Source organism: Pantherophis guttatus, chromosome 6 (genome assembly GCF_059756535.1).
Source record: "Pantherophis guttatus breed Tessera chromosome 6, ASM5975653v1, whole genome shotgun sequence".
NCBI lineage: Eukaryota > Metazoa > Chordata > Lepidosauria > Squamata > Colubridae > Pantherophis > Pantherophis guttatus.
In genome coordinates this window covers 68,985,352-69,005,805 of record NC_142068.1, presented here as the reverse complement: position 1 = coordinate 69,005,805, position 20,454 = coordinate 68,985,352, and the positions used below count along the sequence as shown (strand labels likewise).

Sequence of the window (20,454 nt, the reverse complement as noted above, 5' to 3'; positions counted from 1 at the left end):
TGATGGCGAACCTATGGCACGGGTGCCAAAGGTGGCACATGGAGCCATATCGGTGGGCACGTGAGCTCAGCTCCAGCACGCATGCGTGCAGCAGCCAGCTGATTTTTGGGCCTTCTGGGCCCACCAGAAGTCAGGAAACACACTGTTTCCGGCCTCCGGAGGGCCTCTTGGGGGGTGGGGAAGGTCGTTTTTGCCCTCCCCAGGCTCTTAGAAAGGCTCTGGAGCCTGGGGAGAGCAAAAAACGGGCCTACTGGGCCCACCATGCCAAAAGCAGGGGGAGCACGGGGGGGGGCACATAGAATTATGAATGTGGGCACGCTTGCCTGTGACCCCACCGCGCTCCCCCCACTTTTGGCACGCGATGGCAAAAAGGTTAGCCATCACTGGTATAGGGTTTCCTGCTTGAGCAAGGGATTGGACTACAAGACCTCCAAGGTCCCTTCTAACTCTGTTATTCTGATGCAACACAGTCCCCCTTTGGCTAGAAATTTTGTCTGTGGATGGATTTGAAGCCTAAAATTTCAGTGCTAATATTACTGCAATATGCAGATCTTTTGTAATTTAAAGCAGTGTTTTTCAATCTTGACAGCTTTAATATGTGTGGACCAGGGGTGGGTTCTACATTTTTTTACTACTGGTTCTGTGGGCATGGCTTATTTTGTGGGTGTGGCTTGGTGGTCATGTGACAATAATTTAGGATTTAGCAGAGGTACTGGTCTACCAGGCTTTTAACTGCTTGCAAAGCTGAACTGATCTACCCATTTATTTTTTGCAGGCACTGATCTACCCATGTATTTTTGCAGGCACTGGTCTACTCATTTGTTTTCTTTTAACACTGATCAGCTGTAAGGCAGCCCTTTGAAGCCCCACAGCAAGAGTTTAAACAGTTTTTTTTCCCTCTAGCCATCAGCTGGGGCTCAGGAGGCAGCAATAGATTGGGGGTGGGGCCAAATAAAAGAGTAAGAGTAACGTGAGAGGGCGCGGGGGTGGGTTGGGAGGGCGGGGGGAGAACTGGTTCGGTGACATCATATCGTCACCGCTACCGGCTCGGGAGAACCGTGCTGAACCGGGAGGAACCCACCACTGGTGTGGACGTCAACTCCCAGCATTCTCCAGCTAGTTAGCTGGCTAGGGAATTCTGGCAGTTCAAGTCCATATATCTTAAAGTTGCCAAGGTTGAAAAACACTAAAGTATCTTCCAGACATACTGATCTACAAAGCCTACCAGCTTCAGCCATCAGAGGTATGGCTCATAATGTCTTGGGTGATGAGAGTTATAATCCAAGAGATTTGGAAAATATCATAGTGGAATAGTTTAGGTTTTTAGCCCATGGCCGTTGCGGTATTTGACAGCTTTGAATAATGTAGCAAACCTGAGCATATTCGTGATCAGCAGTGATTTTCAAAATCTCAGGCCTAAGTTGGCAACTTCTCAAAGGAAAGCATTGTTAATACCGTAAGTGTCCTCTTGATAACAGATTTCCCTCTTTTCTTACAGGCTAATTGGCACAGCATCAGTAGCGCTCAAGGAACTAGTAGGCACGCAAAGTAGATCTCTTCCATACAAGCTCATTCCCCTGATAAATGAAAAGGGACTGGAAACTGGAGTAAGTGCCCTCTTTATTTTTATTATTTAGCTAGATGAAATGTTTCAAAAACATGGGGAACTTTTCGGAAGGATAAATCCACAGCTGCCATCGAAGATGGCTGAGTGGGGAAGATCAGAACTGGCAAGATGATTACTTTATGAATGAATGTATTTACATTAAAGGGACTAACAAAACAAAAATATACATGTTAAAAGGCAAAAGATCTATCATTGGTTTTAATAATTTCTAATATACTGCTTCAACTACCGTACTGTACAGTGGTGAAATCCAAACTTGTTTACTACCGGTTCTGTGGGCGTGGCTGGGAGGGCGTGGTGTGGCTTGATGGGTGTGGCTTGGTTGTCATGGCAGGCGAAGGATACTGCAGAATCTTGATTCCCACCCCACTCCAGGGGAAGGATACTGCAAAATCTCCATTCCCACCCCACTCTGGGGCCAGTTAGAGGTGGTATTTGCTGGTTCTCCAAACTACTACTATTTCCACTACCGGTTCTCCAGAACCTGTTGGATTTCACCCCTGGTAGCATAGCATTCTTCTGAAATGCAGCCCACGTTTGTTTAAAATGCAATGCATTTAAATACTAAATCCATAATATTAATGTTAAAGATCCAAAGAATTGGTGAGCCCAAATTTGCTCATACGGGTAGTCCTTGACACCATGAGGACCAGAATTTCCATTGCTAAGTAAGTCATGTCTGATTTTACAACCTTTTTTGTCACAGCTGTTAAGTGAATCACTTCAGTTGTTAAAAGAATCATGAGGTTGGTAATTGAATCCGTCTTTCCTCATTGATTTTTCATGTCCGATGTTAGATGGGAAGGTCACATTTGGTGATCACATGACCCTTCTACATTGCAACCATTGTAAATATATGCCGGTAGCCAAGCACCCAAATTCTGATCACGTGACCATGGGACTGCTGCAACAGTCATAATAGCAATAGTGCTTAGACTTATAGACCACTTTAAAGTGCTTTACAGCCCTCTCTAAGTGGTTTACAGAGTCAGCATATTGCCCCCCAACAATCTAGGTCCTCATTTTACCAACCTCAGAAGGATGGAAGGCTGAGTCAACCTTGAGCGGGTCATAATTGAACTCCTGGCAATGAGCAGCAAGTTACCCTACAGTAGTGCATTCTAACCACTGTGCCACCATGGCTAAGTGGAAGATCCAGTTGTAAATCACTTTTATCAGCGGTGTTGTAACTTTGAACGGTCACTAAACAAATGGTTGTAAATCAAAGACTATACTGGAGGTACAAAATAGCTTCATGAAATTAAGAGAATATGTTTTATATATAAGCCACAAGGGTGGCCTGTAGGTCCATAGAACCTTCTTGAATTCATCCATTGCAGCATTTGTAAGTTCTTTTTTTCTTTTAATTTAGGCAACAATTGATTTGGTGGTAGGCTATGAGCCACCAGCTGGACCTCCAAATCCAAATGACCCAGGGGGAACAAACCCAGAGAGCACTGAAGGTATGCTAAAACCACTATTCCCACTCATCCTTCCATTAGCAAAGATAAGCAATAAGTTATCCCAAGATTTTAGTTGCCTGCATTTTAGTATTATATGGAGGAGCTTTCCACTTTTTCTCTCCCCTGATCTGTGGATTGGCGTAACTTTCTCTCCGTCTCCTTTGGCACTGCTATGAGAAGATCAAAAACACCTTTTGGCTTTAAAACAGCACTGATTTTGTTACCTAGTTTGGGTAATGAAACTGCAAGAAAACAACCAGGCTGAGTAAGCATCAAGGACCTTCGGTTTTAAAATAACTTGAGATCTCTACTGCAGCTGAACTCAAGGAAAGGGGAATTCCATTTAGCTTTAATTATAATTAAAGAAGAAAAGGTTTCAAATTGGCTTGTTCAAACCTTAACCAGCTTTTTAAACATAATGGGGAAAAAAATACCCTCAACTATGGAATAGGAGATGTAAAGGGGAATGATGGCTATGGGACAATTAACTACACTGTAAATCAGGGGTGTCAAACTCAAGGCCCGCGCGGGCTGGATCCAGCCTGCAGGGTGCTTAAATCTGGCCCACGGGGCTGGCCTGGAAATAGCAAAGGACTGGTGCGCGGTGCCTTTGGCAGCCAGAACTGTGGCCCCCCCTTTTTTTTTTCAGCCTGGACGGCCTCCTGCAGCACTCTGCCAGCCAAAACATTTTCTGCATCACTCTAGCCGTGATTTCTCAAATGAATAAGTGTGTTCAAGATCAAGTACCTGTATGTGCCTTTGGGTCAATTTTTGACTGTTGGCAACTGCCTGGACAAGTCCCTGCAGTTTTCTTGGTAAGGTTTTCCAGAAGTAGCTTGCCACAGCCTCTTTCCTAGGGCTGAGAGAAAGCGGCTGGCTGAAAATCAACCAGCTAGCTTTGTGCCTAAGGCAGAACTGGAACTCACGATCTTCCAGTTTCAAGCTTGGTGCTTTAACCACTATACCAAAATGGGTGTCTCAAAGTCAGGTAATCCTAGATGAACAGCCAAAGAGCTTTGTTACCATGTTATATTCAGGCTGTGGATTGGCGTAATTTCACAGCCCTGAATGTCCACCGCAATTCTGCTAAAGTAACAAGACTGGCGAGTGATACTCTTCCTACAGCTTTAAGTGATGGACAACTATTACTAGATTGCCCTGGATAGCATAGATAGTTGCCAGTCCTGCACCACACAGACAAAGGATTGTGAATGAATAAATTGTGTATCTGACAAATGATATTGGATAGAAAGGAAATGCTATCGGGGCAATCTAGTAATAATATACTTCACTTAAAGCTTTAGGAAGAGTATCACTTACCAGCCTTGTTAATATATATAGTTCTCTCTCTGTGTGTTTGTGTGTGTTCCTCAGGACATATAACGAAATGCTTTCAGCCTTCAAAATGGAATTGAAACTGAAATCATATATTTCACATTAGCATTTGCAATATGCAACTGCCACACCCTACCACAAGGAGTGAAATTGTAATGGGTGATCTACTGTAATGCCTTAATAGGAACTTTGTTGCCCAAATAAAAGCTTTCAAATAAAATTATATTTCAACTGATGTTATAACATTAAAGTGGATAAGTAGCAACAACATTCTATATTTCAAAATCAGCTTCTCTCAAATTATTTTTTTTTCAGATTCCCCATTGGACAGAAATCAAACTATTAGAAAAAGAAAATTTGCTTATAAAGATAATAGGAGATAAGTGGTTAGCTTTATATAGTCCCACACAAATAGTCAAAAATAAAATTGTTCTTTAAAAAAATTCCACTTCAGGCTCCAAATGCAGATTTGTACAGTATTATTGTGATTTTGGTTAAAAAAATAAATTGTTTCCTTTATTTAACTCATTTATGTTTAGTTAAAAACTAAAGAGCCAACTTATTTTTTTACAATACAATTTTAAGTGTAAAGGTGACACCAACTGGAAAAACTAGTTTTTTTTGTACCTTGGGGGAAGGTAGCACTCTGCCCTTAAAGTATATTTTTTCTATTTACAAAGTTTTCTTTTCTCACCTAGGAATTAAGATAGCATATACCAGCTATTCAGCAGGCTGTCTGTAAACGAATAAAATGGTTTTCATAACATAAAAAGCCAAAGTTTTTGGAGAGGCTTTAAATCATAGTAGCAACTATTTTGGTCATTTACAACTGGAACAGGGAGCTTCAGATCTAAACCTGATTTATAGAGACATGAAGTGAAAGTGACTGGCATTGTTTCTTTCCTCACCCAGTTCTTAAAGCAGCAAATCTGATAACCAAACTGTAGCACATAGCAGAACTGTTTCTTTCAACCATCAATCCTATGTAACTGGAGGGGTAACAGCCAGTGGTGGGATTCAAATAATTTAACAACCGGTTCTCTTCCCTAATGATTTCTTCCAACAACCAGTTCACCAAACTGCTCAGAAAGTTAACAACCAGTTTTCCCGAAGTGGTGCGAACTGGCTGAATCCCACCACTGGTAACAGCTCTCCCATAGAATCTGCAAAAATCCAAATTATTACTAGATGGCAGCACAGCGAGAGAAAACTCTCATTCTTTCTTGACGTCTGATGGTGTTTGTGCAATCCTAACAGTGACCCTGTTTAATCTTTGTGTGTGATATAACTTTTGTTGAGCTTTCTATAACATACTAGATCAGAGCTCTCCAACCATGGCAACTTTAAGACTTGTGGACTTAAACTCCCAGAATTCCTCAGCCAGCAAAGCTGAGGAATGGAGACCCCTGTACTAGATAACCCGTGACCTGATGGGTCATTGTTAGAGATATTTCTTTTTCTAAACAGAGAAACAGAATGACCACAGGCAGGCAAAAAAAAAAAAGTACAAGTGATTTTCAATTTCCTGTTGGCTTCCTCATTAAGTTTCCTTGTGGGATGCTGACAAGAAGCATTGGAATTTTCCTTTCTCCCTTCCCTCCCTCCCTCCCATCTTTCTGCCACAACAAGTTTAGGCTTCCTGCCAGCTTCCCCATTGTCTTAATTTTTTTAAAAAAAAGTTGCCCTGAGGGGAAGGTGTACAAGGGTGTGGTGAATGACGGGAATGGTGTGACTTTGCTTGTGGAAAGCTGGCAGGGAGCATGGACAATCACAATTGAGTTTTCACTTTCTGCCGGCATCCTCTTGATTTTTGTGAAGTTGTCAGGGAGCATTGAAAATGATCAGCTTACCATGGCTGACCATAGCAGACTGGCGGCAATGAAGCAGCCACAGATTTGCCAAATTTCAATTCCACAGTTCTCAAACTTTGGAACATTCTGTAAATTAGCCAATTTGAGCTATGTTGTTGCCCTATGATACACTATTTTGCCCAACTGAAGATTACAAACATTCTGACACATGAGTTTTAGTATGGTAGTAGATGGATTGTTTGTGCTTTGTGTTTGGTGTTTGCTTATGATTACCTTTGCCATTATTTAATGTCCAATTGTTTTCGTTATCTGTAATGGTTAAATTGCTGAATTCCACTTAGCAGCACTTTAAATGCTTCAAAGATCAGACTGGTGCTGTTTGGATCATTGTCACATATCTTTCCCAAACTTGATACTCTCTGGAGTCCAGACCGGTTTAGCTATCATTCTCCACAGCCATCCTACCTGTGGTAACAATCCACAATTTAAAAACAAAATCTAAATGTATAACATTCACCATAAAACATTTTAAAATATTAATTCTCAAAAATATGCATCTCTGTTTTTTGAAGGACATGTTCCCATGATGTTCCCTTTGTCGTGTCCCCAGCTAATGTGTTGCCTCGCTCTCACAAACATTCACACACCACAATGGCTTTTATTCAACCCTCCCCCCACCCCACTCCCGCAATTCCAAGAAGGTCCACACAACGTGTGTGTCCAACTGCAATGCTCAGCAAGACTTAGAGCAATACGAGAGTTCTTGGCAACCCCAGTCCACAAAACCCAATACATAGTCCAGAGTCAGTCCAGAATCCAAAACACAAATTCAAGATGCACCAAACAGAGTGCAGAACAAAGAAGTGGACATGTTATTCCAGCAAGGCCCATCTCTTAGGGCGGGATTAAATAGGCAAATGCTGGTGCGGCCCTTCACAATGGGGTGAGGTTGCCTCCTCACAAGTAGTCTTGCATTGCACCTGTCTTCTTTCCACCCTACGTGTCCTTGGATCTGGAGGAGGTGTGGACTCCACCTCCTCATCTTTAGTAGACTCTGGCAGCTGCTCGCGCTCCTCACCTGGAACCTTCAGGCTAACCTGCTGCAGCTGTGGCTTCCTCGGTTCAGGCTCAGCCTGCTGCCTGTCCGATTGAATGGCTGCTCCATTGGGCTAGTTCCCTCCATTGCCTAGTCCTGCGACTCCATGATAGTTTCCCCCAAGGTGCCAGGATGCGGCTCATCCTCCTCTTCTTCTAAACTCACATCCAGAGGGGGGTCCGGAGGTGGGTCCATGACAGCTAACTGCTGACGCAGCCTAAAACTTCCTTTAGTAATTTCAGCTGAGAAGTGGCATGTTCATTATTCTCCCAATCCAAAACTTCTCATGAAAACCATCTAGAACAGGGGTCCCCAAACTTGGCAGCTTTAAGACTTGTGGACTTCAACTCCCAGCCAGCATAGCTGGCTGGAGAATTCTGGGAGTTGAAGTCCACAAGTCTTAAAGCTGCCAAGTTTGGGGACCTCTGATCTAGAACAATGTTTCTCAACGTAAGGAACTTTAAGATGTGTGAACTTCAACTCCCCAAATTCCCCTGCCAGCTTATTCACCTTGGATAAACTACGGGTAATCTTTGACTTATGACCAGTCACTTGTTTGAAGTTATGATGGACCACCCCAAAAGCTACTTATGAACTGGTTTCAAAGTTATGGCCACTGAAGCACCCCTATGGTCATTCTCTCTTATGACCAACTTCAGGGACACTGCAGTGCCTCCACCTATCTCCCCCACCCAACCAGCCTCTCTGAGTCCCTGCAGGCCTTGGGTCTGCTTTCCATGCAGCCACTCAGGGATTTGCATGACTCGGCCTACTCCCCAGCCAGCTTCAAGGTCCAGCAGCACCCAACTTACCTTCTTGTTTTTTTATAGCTTCTGAGAGAGCCTCAGACTTAGCTTTCCTACAGAAGCAGCCTCATATTCTGCAATCAGCTGCTATTCTCACGATCCTTTGGTATCTTCCATCTTTTTAAGGTGGCTCCATTTCATGATTTATCCATCTCATTTTCTTCAGCCCTGGGGATAGCACTTTCAGAGGTCCATATTAGTGCCGGGATCTTTCAGGTTCATTCACTCTGAGTTTTTCTTACTTTGCTTTCGAGGATAGTAATGCTTGAAATTGTTGATAGATGGTGAAGAAGATGGCGGTGAGGAGGGTATGCCCGATGGTGGAACTGGAGTTCTCCCCCAAAAGGGTCCAAGCGGTTCCCGTGAAGTTCAACTTGCTCGGCATATTACCAAAGGAAAGAAAAATCGCAGGGTGCTTTCTAATAAACCTCAAGATTTCCAGGTTGGAAAATAATGAATTTTATCAGTAATACGGTAATCCTAACCCTAATAATTTACCAGAGAGTAAGCCCCACTGAGTACAATGAAGCATGTATTCTTACATGTAGCCAACTTCTTACATATATGGCAAAGGTTTGTGGTTAGTACAGTTTGGGCAACATATTTATTTTCTATTTAGAAATCTCTTCCACAAGCTGTTATTTAAATCTTGGAAGATTCTTTTCCCTGGTGTAATGTTTTTGGCTCCAGTTCATAACAACAAAGGAGTGTATAAATAAATTTGAGAACTTAAGAATAAAGACTGGGAATTCTTGTTGCATTCCAAGTAACTTAAATCCACTATGCTAATTATGAAAAATACTGAAGCATTAGTCTCTAAATCAGGGATTTTTAACCTTTTTGTGACATAGATCCCTGTGACAGTCTGGAGAATAGATCCCTTCTAAGAAAAATGTATTTCAATGCATAAAATTTACAAATTATTTAGTGGCTGTAAATTACTCTGTTATTATTAAATGAAAAAATCAAGATTACTGAAAATACTGTTGTATTTAAAAAAATGCAGTATCTGAATGAACTTTCTCCAAACTGTTCCCTTTCCTAACATGTTAAGAGTACAACTTGGAGAATGTATATATTAGAAGGCAGTATGTTGTTGAAGGCCACATTAAGTATTCATCGAGGGGCATTTCTTTAATTCTTTGGGGAAACTTGGATTTTTAAAAACATGTAGTGGAAGTTCTCATAATAGGTGTGCTCCAGGAGAGCACCATCCACATCCATTATCTTTTCTAATGTCCTCTTGGTATTCTTTATCATACTATTCTGCTTTTGAGAATGTCCTGAGGCTTAATTATGATTTGATGACTCTAGTGCATGATAGATTGTGATATGCACCTAGATCTTCATAACTGCAGAGATAGCTGCCCTTCTCCTTCTATGCCTGGGGCTACTCCAGATATACCATGATCAGGTTCCTCATGAACATAAATTCCTTGGATGAGCTTTTCATATTCGGCTCTGTGTATTATTTGGAACTAATGAAACAGAATGTTGTTCATTATAATTCAATAACTGATAATCCCATTCTAATTTATTTAACAGGAAAGCACTCAAGGCGCATTCAATTGATAACAGCCAATTAATAGAAAATGTCACCCATCTAATATATGTTATTGTATTACTTGTTACCAGATTCGTGTTAGGGTCATTGAAGGACGTCAGTTGTCTGGGAATAATATAAAGCCAGTTGTAAAAGTACATGTTTGTGGCCAGTCTCACAGAACAAGAATTAAAACAGGAAACAATCCCTATTTTGATGAGGTAAGTATAATATATATAACAAAACTACTGTATACTTTATAAGTTTAGCTACTATATTACCATTATGAAAATGGTAATTACATGCAGATAACCTTTGGAATGCCAATTTGGAAGTAAATCTTGTGAAACTAATGCATAGTTTAGTATGATTAGTAAAATCTCCTTCAAGTCCACATATGTTTCTTCTTTTCAGCAATAGTACAAAATTGTTGCTGTTCATCCCTTCAGAAATATTTTTTTGGTATCCTAGTGACTTCTACAGTTCCTGATAGTCTCCTCTCAATATACAAATTAGTTCTTATCCTACAAGGCTTTTTTGATCAGCTAAGATTAATGAGGTGAAAGTATCTACTGTAAATAAGTATGATTAAGTGTAAGTAACAGACACATGACTAAAAGTGAAATAATCTGTGCTGGTTCAAAGTTATCATTTATGTAAAATGTCCTCATGAATCAGCATATTTCTGTCAGCTCCAAAAGATAGATGAACATTAACTCTGAAATCATGTATGCTGAAACTGCTTTTATCATAAGTTTACAGTGACAGAAACTTGCAACTCTGAATGTGTCCCCCCCACCTTCCTGGCCGCCTTTATTCTGCAGAGAATTAGAGAAGGTCAGATCAAAAATGCTTTGTCAAATTCCATTCCTGATCCAGATTTTTCTTATCTGACCATTTCCTTGGCTGTGGTTTTAATGCCTCTTTTTTCTGCCTCTTCCTCAAGATTATTCTCGAAGTTTATTACATTACAAAGTACATAGTGTGTACACCGGGTAGATTATCTGAGACTCCAGGGCTACTGTACAGTAGCTATCCAACATCTTTACAGAGCCACTGGTGCTGGGATTGCCAGACACTAATTGCAAAGTTTGGGGTCAAGTTCAGATAACAAGAACACTAAAAATTGTAAACTCAACATAATTTAACATAACTGAGGTGTCCTCCCTAAGCATGCATTCCCCAACAGGGAAAACAGAAAGTTTCCACATACATGTGGCCACCCACTCTGTATTATTTCCCCACCCATATATATGTTTGTCTATGAATATTCATATGCAGCAGGATCTTTGGAAAAAATGTTTAATCAATTAATTAGAACTTTTACAGAAGAATATTCCTCAACCTCCCTGTGGCATGTCATGGGTCAGGACTGAAAGATCAGGTCCATAGATGAAGGTCCAATTAAATTGATTTATTGCTACTCATGCCTATGTACAGGACTATTCTTAGCACCTGCATGGAGTTAGATAAGGGCCAACAGAATTCAAGGGGGCTTGGAGTTAGTCCGCTAGTGGTTATGTAGAGATTCTAGGCTGATCCCTCGTTTAACTCCACTCCCAGGTTCTGCCACTTCTTTTACACAATGGAATTCAAGAGCTTGGCCACATACTGACATCTCATTTGTTTTAATAGGGTAACCATCAAAAACCTCTATGTTACACCCCAGTTTTTCCTGCAGATTTAGTCTAAAACTGTTTCCCTTTCCTAACAGATATTTTTCTACAACATACACAATATGACGCCTTCAGAGCTATTTGATGAAACCATAAGCATTCGGGTAAGGCAAATGAACGATTGTCTTTATTATTACTTTACTTTTTGTTAAGTTAAAGTTATAACTTATTCTACTTCTTTCATTTCCTTAAAGGTTTATGATTCTTACTCTTTGCGTCCTGATAGTCTAATGGGGGAATTTAAGGTAAGCATTCTTGATGTTCCGCCATAAATTCATTTGGAGCTTACACAACATGAAATTAAAAGACAAAGAATCAAAACATCCTATTAAAGGCATCTGTTCAAGGCAATATCTGCTTTTTAAAAAATTTGGAAATGTAAATGTGTGAATAGATTTCCTCTTGCCAGTTTAGAATGAAAGAAATGGAAAAAAATAGTCCAAATTTTTATTTCATTTTCTTTTCTCAGGCTTAGAAATTATTTATCCAGTTCTGATAACTGTAAAGTATTATCTCTGCCTGAATTAATGTGAAAATACTCCGTTGGATTTAAGAACAAGAAGCAAAATCCGGGTTCAGCATTAAGCATATTGATGTTAAAAGGTTAATATCTATAACTGGTGTTGCAACTGATTGTGTTTGTGTAGCCACCATAAAGCTTTAGTTTGAGTATGGCTTACTTTTAATGTAAATATATTTTAATTACACATGTTTAAATTTAGATCCTGTACTACATGTGGCAGAAGAGCATTCAGATCTGTGACTGAACGCAAATGAGCTTTAAAGCCACATATGTAATCTGTTATTTTTATTTGATTACCCTATTATTAACTCTAAGGCGATAATATTAATATATTTCTATTACAGATTGATATTGGTTATGTCTATGATGAACCTGGTAAGTAATCTTCATGCAAAATATCTTAGGTTGATTGAGACTAACCATCATATCTAGTAATAGATGCGTTGACTAGGATGGGGCTAAATTTAAGACTTGATCCAGCCTGTATATTCAACCACAGAAAGAAGGGATATATTTTATTTATTTATTTATTTATAATTAAATTTATATACCGCCCTACTCCCGAAGGACTCAGGGCGGTGAACAGCCAAAAAGTAAAATATACATAATACAAACGTTAAAAACCATTTAAAATACATTAAATACTTTGGCCAGATTTAAAACACCCCAATTATAAAACCAATTTAAAAGCAATTAAAAAGGGAGGTTAGGCCAGACCAGCCTGCTGGAATAAGAATGTTTTGAGGGCGCGGCAGAAAGTGCGCAGATCCGGGATCCTCCGTATCTCCGGGGGGAGCTCGTTCCAGATGGCAGGTGCCCCCACAGAGAAGGCTCTCCCCCTGGAGGCCGCCAGTCGACATTGTTTGACCGACGGCACTCTGAGAAGACCCTCTCTATGGGAGCGTACTGGTCGGTGAGAGGCTATTGGTGGCAGAAGGCGGTCTCGTAGGTACCCCGGTCCTAAGCCATGGAGCGCTCTAAAGGTGGTAACCAGAACCTTGAAGCGCACCCGGAAGACCACCGGGAACCAGTGCAACTCATGCAGGAGGGGAGTCACATGGGAGCGCCATGTCGCTCCCGTAACCACCCGCGCGGCCGCATTCTGGACCAGTTGGAGCCTCCAGGTGCTCCTCAAGGGGAGCCCCATGTAGAGAGCATTACAGTAGTCCAGTCCATTTTGATGTTACACTTATCAGCAGGACACTAAAATTGCAATTTATAGTTATTCATTAAAAGTAAATCTTTTTGAAGGAAAAAGAGATTTTATGCTCACTCATAAAAATGTAGTGTGTGTTAATAAAACTGCTGGTAGGAAAATCAACTATCAGTCTTTCTCTTTTAACATATGGTAGTATGAGTTGCTTGGTTGTGGTATGTGTTTGAGCCATTGAATTTAATTGACTTTTAAGTTACCTGAATGATAGATATTAAGTACCAGATACTCCATACCTATGACTCCTCAAGCTGCTTCTAAAGATGTGTGTACCACTCTACTGAAAGCATTAATCCAAGTTGTAAGATAGCTAGCTGATTGGTTACAGGCATGAAGTGAAGCAGAAGACTATTTTCCCAGTGCATTGAGGAGAAGCATCAGACACATCTTCCTTCTTTATCCCATTACTTTTCTACGTTCCTGTGTAGGAATGTACATTCATTTGACCTACTTCTGAATATATTAAGCCTATGTCTAAAAATAGCCTGCCAGGTTGATGGCGTGGAAGAGATCTTTCCTAATTTACTTGGCACTCTTTCTCCAGCCTTGTGATGGATATAAATCACGCTAACAAATATGGAGAGGGTATGCAGAGTGAAGCAGTTAATAAGTGCAGTTAATAAGCAGTTAATAAGTGCAGTTAATAAGTGCTGGCTGTAAGAAGTCATGGCCATCAGCATCGCTGGAAGTAGTGCTGGCAAAATGAATTAAGAATAATCAGCATGAGGTTCCTCCCCAAAAGAAAACAAGTAAATACTATGGCTACACAAATCTCCATGTTGGAAAAATCACCTATGTTCATCGTTGACCAAAATAGGGGTGAAATCCAGCAGGTTCTGACAGGTTCTGGAGAACTGGTAGCGGAAATTTTGAGTAGTTCAGAGAACCGGCAAATACCACCTCTGGCTGGCCCCAGAATGGGGTGGGAATAGGGATTTTGCAATATCCTTCCCCCAGGAGTGGGAAGGAAATCGGGATTTTGCAGTGGAGTGGGGTGGGAATGGAAATCTTGCAGTATCCTTGCCCTGCCCTGCCATGCCCACAAAACCGGTAGTAAAAAAAATTGAATTTCACCACTGAACCAAAGGTAGACAGTGGAACTCACCTCTCCTTTCTGGTTTAATCTGATCAATGCAGCATAGAACCAGCACTCACCCAAGAGAAAATTTTGCTCTTATTTTTAAATGCATGCCTAGTGCTCTTATACTGTACATCCAAGTATACAAGCAATCAACATAACATCCTTTGAAGCCAGTTCCAGCTCCAGTTTCACATCTTCCTTTCCCCATATCAGCAGCAGGAGCAACAGAAGAAACTCTTTTTTCCCACCATCACAACTTACAAAAGACTCCACTCTTTTAAAAAAAAATCATGTAAACATGATTTGTGACTTCGCTTCAGTGTTCATGTTCAATGTTCTTTTGCTTTTCAGGCCATGCAGTCATGAGAAAATGGCTGCTTTTGAATGACCCTGAAGACACCAATTCAAGCCCAAAAGGCTACTTGAAAGTCAGCATGTTTGTTCTTGGAACAGGAGATGAGCCACCTGTAAGTTTAGATGTGCATTTTTTCCCCCCCCAATACATCTTAGATTGGATACTTCATTTTAATATCTGTGTGAGGCTTTACGTTTAATGATAGAAAACACTCAAAGAATGAACCTGCTGACCCTTTGTTTCTTTTCCCTAGTTCTGCTTATTCCGCTACTTTCCACTCTGTTGCCGCATAACCTCTCTTCCATGGCCTTCAACACCACTGCCTTTTGAAGGTACATCTCCCCTTAACCTTTTTCACATTTTCATCTCTTGGGTCCAACTTCTCCTTCCTCGTAATGCTGCTTTATTCCTGCTGTTTCATTCAGTTGCAAAAGAACATGAGAATATTTTGTGGGATTGTCAAGGATTCCCACTCTACAACATTCTCATGTCTGGACACAATTTTCATAAGCATTCTCTGAAAAAGGTCAACTTTTTTGTGATTGAATCTGCCTTAGTTAGAAATCACTGTTTAAAGAAGACAAATGAGATTATTTCTACCATTATCTCCAGCCCTCAAGAAGTCTGTAATTGCAGACAACTTATTTATCTTTTTTCTTGGCATGTCAGATATATTTCCAAATAAAATACTGGACGGCAGCCACATACTTTCCTTTTCTTAGACAAACAATGAAGTTTAGACACGTTTTTGTGGCATCTAGGCATACTCTTAGAAATAAATATTTTGATTAAAAATAATTTTATTTAAAAGGAATAGGTAGTGTGATGGGCATCAGTGGAAATATTTCTGTGCATATTGATATCTAAGACACTTCCCAAAGTCGGCCTGTTAATGAGAAATGTGATCTCCAAAATAGAAATATAAAATAAATATAATAAATAAATGCACATTGCTTATCCCTGTATCTTATTTGGCCTGATCTTTAAATTTTCCAAGATTAAAATGAATAAAGAATCTATTGTAGGTTGGCTGTTTGTATTTTTTTATGATGATAATGTATTTTGCATATTTAAAAACTAAAAACTAATCATGTTTTAGCTAAAGTTGAGCAGCATAAACTACACTATGTACAAATTAGGATCTGGAAATTCATATTTTTCATAAATAGTATTCACAGATAGTATTCATATTATCAGTGACAGCCAATGAAAGGTCCTGAAGCTGTCTTTTCAGTGAAAAATTCCTTTAGAAGTTCAATATTTAAATAGGATGGAGAAACTAAATGGGGATGCAGAATATCTTTGCAATGTCAAAGGTAATGTTAATATGGAAACAAGCTATATAACTTTGTTTAGCAAATAAATAAATGTAGAAGAGTAGTCACCTGTTATCCTGACTTTTAAAAAGTTCCGTTTAAAGCAGGAATTAGATATTATTATCCAGAACTCATTATCAAATGCCATTATTTACAAAGTATAAACATTGGGAGGACAGGAGAATACTGAAAGGATGACTAATTGCTCAAGTGCATTTCTAGCTACCTATGATACTAATATATTTCCAATGATCATTAAATGCTATTGATACTTACTAATGCTATTATTTGCAACAATCTCAGAAAAACAGCCAAAAATACTGCTGTGATAGCCAAAACCTAAACCAGTTTGATATATGAAATTAAATTAATAGGGTTAAGAAATATCTCGGGCCCTTGCTTGGCATTATTCTAAATTATTTCAGATGATCATGCAGTATTCATGCCTTATTGATAGTGACCTGCCTATATTAATTGGCAGGGTGCTGGTGGGGGAACAATACACTTTGTAGGGAGAAAGGAGAATGGAAGAGATATATAGGTAGTCCTCAACTTACAACAGTTCATTTAGTGACATTCAGAGTTACAATGGCACTGAAAAAAGTGACTTATGATCGTTTTTCACAATTACAACCATTGTAGCATCCCGTGGTCACGGAATCAAAATTCAGATGCTTGGCAACTGCCTCATATTTATGATGGTTGCAGTTCCTGGGACCATGTTATTCACCTTTTGTGACCTTCTGACAAGCAGAGTCAATGGGGAAGCCAGATTCACTTAACAACCATGTTACTAACTTAACAACTGCAGTGATTCACTTAACAGCTGTGGAAAGAAAGTTGAAAATGAGGCAAAGTTCATTTAACAGCTGTTTTGCTTAACAACAGAAATTTTGGACTCAATTGTAGTCGTAAATTGAGGACTACCTGAGCATATTTCCTCTAATCAGGAAAAATCATAACTTTGCAATCTTTGGGGATATTAACTGCTTGAGAAGAAAGGTTGCTTTTAAAAAAAAAGAATAGAATAACACTCAAATATGTTCCCAACAGGTGGAAAACAGAGAACGGGAGAATGAAAATGATGATGTGGAAACCAACCTATTGCTCCCAGCTGGAATAGCCCTCCGATGGGTCACTTTTGTTCTTAAAATCTACAGAGCTGAAGATATTCCTCAGAGTATGTATCATAGTTGGATAGTAGGAAAAATGAGTGTGTTTACTATGTTTGAAAATTGGAGAGAAATAGTTGTAGATTTCTTAAACTCTACTGCTGCTGCTGCTAATAGTAATATTTGACTTTAAAGGCCCCCAAATCAGAATAAAGTAAACCTGCATCTAGAATGCTCCATATTAGTCTTCAGCTGAAAACCTCTGTAATATTGCTATAGATTCAAAATTGGCTGTATCCAGGGGTATTTCATAGTTTTTGTTAAAGGGAACATAGCAGGGGTGGGTTCTACTTACCTTTACTACCGGTTTGCAACAGGGCCGCGCGCGCACTCTTCTGCGCATGTGCAGAAGCATTTTGGTGACCTCGGGGTCAGTGGGTGGGGCCTCCTGCTGGTTTTACTACCGATTCTATAGAACCGGTGCAAACCGGGGGAAATCCACCATTGGAACATAGCCCACATTGGACAGGTTATGATGCAAAGTGGTTTACACCATTATAGGACTACAAAACATTGCAGTTTTCTTATGATTTTCCATCTACAAATAGTGGAAACGTAGTGAAGGCAAAAGGAGATTGATATTACCTGTAAATATTTTTGTTTAGCAAACAAGTTTTCCTCTGTGATCAATTAAGCATGTGTAGAAGAAGATTAGGTTTATTAACCCGACATCAATATTTCATGTAAAAAGATCTTTATGTGGAATGTTCAGCTTTGTGAATTTTCAATTGCTGTTTGAAGGGATACAGCCCAGATAAAGCTCTGGGATAAAGTGGTGGCAGGGTAATTCAGGAACCAGAATGGGGGAAAGTATTTATTTTTTCAAAGGATATCAAAATTTACCATAATAGCACACATTAGTCATGGTAACATTTGTTATGTTTGATTCTTGAGTTTCTGAGGGGAATGGTTGAGGGCCTGGCCATCTTTGCATGTTTTTTTTAATTTCTTTGTTTATTATGTTTTTATCCTATCTTTATTACTCAAGGGAGTAACTCAAGGGAACAAACATATTTCCTTCTATTTCCCCACAACAACCTTGTGAGGTGGGTTGGGCTGAAAGAGAGTGACTGACCCAAAATCACCTCGCCAGCTTTTATATCTAAGGCAGAACTAGAACTCACAGTCTCATGGTTTCTAGGCCAGCACTTTCACCACTATAATTGTAAAAAAGGAATTGAAAAGTTGAAACAATAAGTGGGAGCTGACATGTAAGCCTTCTCTCTAGTGATGACAATTTTCTCTCCCTAAATTTGAAAGAACAGTATTTCCCTGTACTTTCAGTTTTCCCCATTCCCTATCGACCATGATTAAACCAAATCTATCTAATTAAATTTGCTTTCCGTCTAATGCTGGCTCAAACGTAGGCAGTATGGCATGTGATGGTCCTAAATCAACTGGCAACCAGATGGCATCCTGAGCCAAATCCCAAAAGTAGATTTTTTTTTCCAATCATAATTCTGCAATGTCGTATCCACCTAATACACCTGTATAAGTGAACCACTCTAAGGTACAAAGAGGCAGAATTACTGAGCTTCAGTATCTGGAAAAAAAATCTTAAAAAGAAAAAAACTCAGAACCACTAGTCTGTAATAATAAGTGGAACAAAACATTTATTAGGGGGCAGTAGCGATAGGGTGCCTTGGTGAAAGCAGGGAAGGGAAATCAGATCATGGTGACTGGGGAAAAAACAGAAAAGGAAAGGAATCAAGTAGATTAGCTGAAAATGACATTTGGCAAAAATGCAATGTCATTGATTTGGACAGTTAACATCAAAAGGATACCTGCCAGTAAGAGTCAGGACAAAGAGGTGAAGAAGCTGAAAAAGGAGGAAACAGAGAAAGCAACAGAAACTGGAAATTCTCAATAGGTTCTTTCTTAAATTATAATGAACATTTATTTCAAAACTGAGCAAGTGTAATGGGTAAGGAGGATACTGCTTTAATGCTGGAGGGGAAAGAAAAGAGGGAATGGAATAGAATTGGTGCTGCTGCAGCTGCTAAAACAATGCAACAAGCACTGCCCACTGTAATATTTTATTGCAGTATTTCTCAAACTTAGCAACTTAAAAATGTGTGGAATTGCAGAATTCCCCAGCCAGTATGCTGGCTCAGGAATTCTGGGGGTTGAAGTTCATACATCTTAAAGTAACCAAGATCGAGAACCACTGATTTATTGCATAGTTTAAGCATCTGTGGCATTTAGTGCTCAATGACACCATTTTGCACGTTCAGAAATATATAATCATGGCTGCAAGTTTTGAGCAATAGAAAGTAACTTCTTTCATTCTCTGTTTTAAAAATTTCTGTCCAGTGGATGATGCCTTTGCACAGACTGTAAAAGAAATATTTGGAGGAGAAGCCGACAAGAAAAACCTTGTGGATCCCTTTGTGGAAGTTTGCTTTGCTGGAAAAAAGGTATTTTGTGCTAATAACTGTATTGTACTAAATAGCCATGGATAAAGTGTCTGATAACTGCTCTTGGATATATATGTTTTCACAGAGATCAAATAACAAAATCTATTGTGGTTTGGATTCAATTAAATTTATTTAGAAATGAACAAAGTATGATTGATTTGATAATACTATATTTTTATATTTTTTGGGAAATCATCGTGTGTTACCATATATATTAAATACATAGAATTGAGCAGAATTAAGTATTTCTACTAACCTTTAACTACAAAAAGAAAAAAAAATCATATGGAAATATATGTATTTTATGTTGCTTGAAAATATCTTGTCTGTTAAGGTATTTACTTGGATAGAAGACTGCCAGTGAATACCAAGGCTTTGGGGTAAACTGGGAAGTCAAAAATTATCCCGCTAAAAGACATTATCAGATTTTTTGCAAATTGTGGCTGAGAAAAGTACATGATAGTATCCATGTATACAACAGAAGTAAGGCTCAACTCATGCACGACCAATCTCGTTAGAATTATGCTGGAAAAGAACTGAGAAGATTTAACTCTGTTGTATTGCAATATTTAGCAGAATTTTTCTCTTCTTGATCTATCCTTTAGATGGGTTGGTTGGGAACTTCTAGCGTTCCTAGTCCTTGTTGCACAAAATGGAAAGAATTACAATTTAACCAAGATGGGGAGGGGATCAGATTGAGGATAGTTAAGTTGATATTTAGATATGTAGAGTTGTTCATATTCAAAGGGCAGTGTTTGATTCAGAACATTTAAGGCACATACAACTCATATCTGTTGAGCACCTTGTAAACTGAAGATGTCTCTTTCAGGATCAATTACTTATGCTAGTTCAAGACAGGAGAGGCTGCTCCATGGAGTTCTGGGCTGGTGCTATCTGCAGGACTACACACACTCTAGTGACATTTTCCCCTTTGAATCAGTCCTGCCCTACTGCCATTCAAGAATTAAGTGCATGAGGTCTTTCTCCAGGCTCTGAGTTAGCTAACATTAACAGGATGAG

General features: G+C 39.5%; 1 protein-coding gene across 1 annotated transcript in view; it reads left to right on the top strand.

Moving 5' to 3' along the window:
• MYOF (myoferlin) overlaps positions 1-20,454 on the top strand; it is a 98,439-nt gene that overhangs the window by 22,297 nt on the left and 55,688 nt on the right. The window contains exons 4-13 of the mRNA XM_034430423.2: positions 1,499-1,607; positions 3,000-3,090; positions 8,420-8,580; positions 9,774-9,902; positions 11,396-11,461; positions 11,552-11,602; positions 12,225-12,255; positions 14,526-14,641; positions 16,899-17,025; positions 19,331-19,434. Coding sequence (XP_034286314.2) covers positions 1,499-1,607; positions 3,000-3,090; positions 8,420-8,580; positions 9,774-9,902; positions 11,396-11,461; positions 11,552-11,602; positions 12,225-12,255; positions 14,526-14,641; positions 16,899-17,025; positions 19,331-19,434 — 985 coding nt within the window. The remainder of the gene's footprint in view (positions 1-1,498; positions 1,608-2,999; positions 3,091-8,419; positions 8,581-9,773; positions 9,903-11,395; positions 11,462-11,551; positions 11,603-12,224; positions 12,256-14,525; positions 14,642-16,898; positions 17,026-19,330; positions 19,435-20,454) is intronic.